The following is a 5,151-nucleotide window of genomic DNA, read 5'->3' as shown; positions in this document are numbered from 1 at the left end:
ATCTTAATGTACTTCTCCATGCGTGCGTATAGTTCGGCCAATGTTTGAGGGTGCTCTTTCGTGAGCGACCTGGAGAGATCAGTGTTTTTCATGATCGTATTTGAGAAGGTTACTGTGGCGAATGATTGAGGCCGCTCTCTATGGACAGTAGCTTTGTCTTGAAACGTCCCAGGAAAGTGCGAATTCGTTCGTCACTCTTATGAGACAATTGGAATAGTGAATTGAGGTCGGTTGTCTTAGGCCTGTTGTGGACGTATTGTCTTAAGCCGTGACTAAAACTCGAAATAAATGGCTGAATTTAATCAAATTAAAGTCAGAAACGTGAGAATAAACTTGTGAAGAAAAAAGAAATCAATTCCCTTTTGAATTCAGTTCTCTATCACCTCAATCTTATCGAACCAGCAAGAATGGGTAACCCATGCCTGATTTTCGTGTTTTCACTCTTCTTTTTCAAGTCTCTGCAGCTTCAATGGTGAAACCACCAATATATCTTCTCAAATCAGTAATCAAGCTGAAAATTGGTTAAGAAGTTCCTGTATTCCAATTAAAATTGAAAGGTAAGTAGGGTTTACTTTTTCAATCAACAAAAATTTATAGGGTTTACTTTCTCAATTTCTCCGAATTTTTTTGCTGTTGTTGATGTTGATGTTGAAAGTGGTTACGAAGGATACCTCGTTGAACGCAAAGATGATGCTATGCACGTTTACAAGGCTGCTCAGGTATATGATTTTTTAGTGTTTGACTCTAATTTTTAGGATCAAAATGCGTCACAATTTAGTGTTTTTCTTTGAAAACGCATTGTGGCTTCTTCAATGACCATTAAAACTCATTTAAAAGCATCAAAACCCTCCTTTTTTGGAAGGAATGGTGTCAAGCATTTCTTCATTTTGTTAAGTACCAAGGTGTAGGTACTACTGCACTTTACACTGGAGCACTATTTCACCAATAGTAGGCTGAGAATTGTATCTAGTTTTATTTATTTCCAGTGTTTGTGTTATCCTTTGCTTGCCTTTATTTTCAATTCATGTGCATTTGTACGGATTCAGGACTATGGCAGGTAATCATGGTTCCTTTGTTTGCATAGCTGAACTACGACTCTAGATTCGTAGTCTCGTAGGAGTCCAATTCTCAATATTCGATAGTTGTTTGTTGCCTGATTTGCAACTTGAGTACTTGCTAATCTTTTATTATGTAGTCTTCTTTTTGGTGTCTATTTATTATAATGTATATATCATTAAGCTGATCCCACTGTAATTAGCTAGTAACTGGACTAGATTGCATGAAGTCATGTGAATTTTTGGCTACTTGACTACTTGTACTATTTTTCAAGTACCCTTGATTTCTATTATAGTTATGATTTTAAGATTTGAAACTTGAAAGTGTGCATAGTCTGCTGATTTCTCATAGAGTGGCTGGTCACAAGAACATCCCCAATTTCCATCATTTTCTTTGTTGGGTTCTTGAATATCATAAAGCTAAGTTATTAAATAACACGACTCAATGATTTTCATGCTTTCAGACCATAAAAAAGATTGAATATCACAGGAAAAACTTAGAAAACTTTACCTTTCACATTCCTAGAAATGTCATTTACTGACAATTTTGTTGTAGTGAGTAGCATTTTTTTCCCTCTCTTTTTTGGCTATTTTATTGGCCAATGAATACCTATTGCTGCTAGATGTTGTAACTCCCCAATCAAACTGCACTTCTATTTTCTTTTGGGTGATAAATAAAGTTTCATATACTGGTAACACTAAATGTAAGGGTGCATTTGCTTCTCTGAACATCATTTTACCAGCCTAAAGAAAGAGTCTATTACATTTCTAGCATGTCTTAATGTCATGTTCTTGGTTAGCAATTGTCATATTCAATATAATCAGGTGGGGTTTATGCTTTCTCTTATTTTATCTGTTGATTAATAAAGTTTTCTTCTTTCTAATTGAAGGGCAAGTTTAGAGTAGACAAGTTCTTTTCACTTGGTGGATTTTATAGCATGATAAGAGTAGTATGTTGATTTTCTAAACGTTGGACCTCTTGTCTTATTGTCAAAGAAATAGGCTTGCCCACTTGATTGAAGTGATGGAGATGCTGAATTATTATTTGAAGCCAAAGGTACTATTTATATTTATATGTCATGCTTTCTTTGTATCCCTTCTTTCTTTCCTAAGCCTCCAAGTAGGACCTTCTGTATGTATACCATATACTAGTCAAGTGTCAATTCTTTTGCTTTCCAGCATAGTTGAGCTGTTTTAGCTTTCAAGTTGTTGAGTGTATCTTTCTTTGCTTGGAGTGTGGTTTCTTGGAACTGCTCTTCAATGTATCTTTCTCTGATGTAGTACTTTTGGTCCCTTGAATTTGTTTATGTTTGTAGTGCTTTTGGTAGTCTTGTGTCTTTATCCAATTTTACATGACAATACTTGCTAAAGAGGCTAGTACATTTTTCCCTTAACATTTAGAATCAATGGTGCATGCGGTAAGGAAGCCTTATGCAACCAACCCTTTGACAGTTCTATTATGGTGATATGCTACTTATAAGCTACTTATTTCACTTGTTTATTACATCTGTTTTGTTTATCAACTTGCCCACAACGACATTTTCTTTATGTTCGGTGGTACTCTTTGTGCCTATCACACCATATATTTCATTTGTTGCTAACAAATTTATATATGCCTCTTTCCTTTAGCGTGTTCTCCCACCTATACAAATGTTTTAAGTGCTCCATATAGTAAATTATAATTTGTTCATATGTTTCTTTTGTTTTAGTTTCTTCTAACGATCAAGTGCACGTTTTCGAAGATGGAATGTTTCGCTGATGAAGAGCATGAAGGTTTGGGATAACTTAAATAGCTCAGAAAATTCAATACATGCTGAATAACAGGTGTGCATGTAACATTAGTGGATTGATTGATTAACTATTGCTCATTCAGGACACTTAATTTTTTCCCCACTATATTGGATTTTGTATAATAGATAGATATTATTAATATGATTAACATATTGGCAAGCGTTCTGTCATAGAGTATTTTCTATAGTTATTTCTAGTAGTAGAAGTATATGAGTGTTCTACTGTGACTAGTCCATTATGCAGCTTGAGGAGGTATTGTGTAATAGACATTCCCTTTGTCAAATCCAACTATTTAATCCATTGTTTTAGTTTGGGTACCGCTTGGCAGTTTAGTTATTAACCATGTGAACATTTGTTTTGTATATGTTCTAACCAAATTAATGAAATGTGAACTTCATATGTTTACAGAGAGGCAATGTCAGGAATCAAAGGGCACACTTAATCATACTACTTGCAAATGCTCATATATGGCCTGGTACCCAAGGCCAAGGCAAGTACTCTTGATAAATTACAAATTTGGGTTTAAGCATTCCTATTAGGAAAATTAATATGATACAGATATCTAAACATATAAAATCAATCTGGTTGTCACTTTGTTGCATATGGAGCGGTAGATGATGTATGTCCACACTTTTTCTCCCTTCTTTAATAGTGTAATATTGGTCTTAATTTATCAGAGTAGCGGAATACAAGGAATTCTATGTATGTGGTTCTCATCTTATTTTTCAGAGGTGCATTGGTTTCACACATGTTGTTGGTCCTCATCCGTTTTGGTAGTTGCAAAAGTATTTTGGCCAAAAGTGGTACTCCAAAGACAAATGGCTAATTTATTGTTGAGATGATTGAAGAGAAGAAGGCATGTAATGAGATGCAGACAAATAAATGCATTGCTCACTATTTAAGGAATTAGTCAGGGGTCACAAATGTAAATGTCTACAAACTCTACATCTGATCAGGTATGCTTAGAGCTAGATTTATGTTCTTACGACTGAGCTAGGTTTGGGTGCTGTCACGTTTGAGTGAATTTATTGTTGGATTTGTTTCTCTTAGGACACGTTAGTATGTATATATTTGTTGATATTTAAACCTTTTTTTTATTAATTCTTCGTTTGCACACCATATCTATATGCTCAATTTTTTTTATGGTTACGGTTCCTATTTTAATTTATTGACCCATTTTAATTTTCTTTATTTTGTAGGGCCTTGGAGTGGATGAATTCTTTTTTACTTTGTTGGATTATAAGTTGGTGGAAGGAGCTTTCTTTGTGCAACAACTTGGAAACTGTTCCAGATACTTTGGTATATAGTTACAAGCATATGTATTAAACAATTTGTACAAGTGTAAATGCTTATAAATTTGAGTGTTACTATTTGGTAATTTTGAGCTATATTGAAAATTAAATTGTTGAAGTTATACGTGTATTATTTGAAGCAGATTGTTTTTTAAATGAGTTATCTTTTAGTTATAGAGTGCAGGACTGACTGTTCATATGGTATATAATAATAATTATTTTAAAAAAAAATTAAATATGATTAGTGATGCAAAAATGTCGTCACAAATATTTGTGATGTCATAATGTTGTCACAAATTTTTGACGCCAAAATGCCGTCACGAAAATTTGTAACGCCATTTTAGTGATGCCAAAATAGCGTCACAAAAAAAATAACGCCAAAATGCCATTACAAAAAATTGCGACACCAAATTTTTGATGCCAAAATGACGTCACTAAAATTATTTGTGACACCAAATAGGTATGACAAAATTGCTGTTATGGTGTAGTGAGTGGTCGAACTCCTGTGCACTATAGAGTATAAGGCTCTGAATGTAGCGAGCTACATGCTGACTAGGACACGTGCTGCCGTCGTACATTGAGAACCGAGGTTGAATGAAATCTTGAGGGGAAGCTTTATTGAGTACCTCGAGTGTGAAGGGTGATGCCCGATACGTTTTCAACATCTTATAGACGACCTGAGTGGCGTCCTTCTTCCCATTGCTCTGTTCGATCTGCTGGGAGAGGCTATTAATCTGTTGGTTGACCTTATTGATCCCGTCCTCAGCGGTAACTCCGTTCGAGTTCTGAGACTCGACCTGGGTTTTGAGAGTGGCATTCTCTTGTCGGAGCTGGGTGATGCTACCGATCATGGCTTCCATCTGGGTAGCCATATTCTTCACTTGTTCTTGACGGCTTTCCATGCTTCGTGGGCTTGAAAATTTTGGAATCTAAGAAGATTGTTGGAAGTGATGTAAATTATGAGTAGATGAATTTTTAAGAAATTTGATCTACAGACGACGCCAATGTAAAGG

At 35.1% G+C, this 5,151-nt stretch overlaps 1 protein-coding gene across 1 annotated transcript; it reads left to right on the top strand.

The window, feature by feature from the left end:
- Positions 1–418: 418 nt before the first annotated feature.
- LOC147494296 (uncharacterized) lies at positions 419–4,294 on the top strand. The gene is made up of 6 exons (XM_086568095.1): positions 419–472; positions 558–719; positions 2,050–2,112; positions 2,765–2,828; positions 3,255–3,336; positions 4,046–4,294. The coding sequence occupies exons 1-6, from the start codon at positions 419–421 to the stop codon at positions 4,170–4,172; spliced, it is 552 nt and encodes a 183-aa protein (XP_086424221.1). The 3' UTR covers positions 4,173–4,294.
- Positions 4,295–5,151: the final 857 nt, after the last annotated feature.

This window comes from Coptis chinensis, chromosome 6, assembly GCF_015680905.1.
Source record: "Coptis chinensis isolate HL-2020 chromosome 6, ASM1568090v1, whole genome shotgun sequence".
In the NCBI taxonomy this organism is placed as follows: Eukaryota; Viridiplantae; Streptophyta; class Magnoliopsida; order Ranunculales; family Ranunculaceae; genus Coptis; species Coptis chinensis.
The sequence above is the reverse complement of the archived record's forward strand: the minus strand, read 5'-3'. Positions and strand labels throughout refer to the sequence as shown.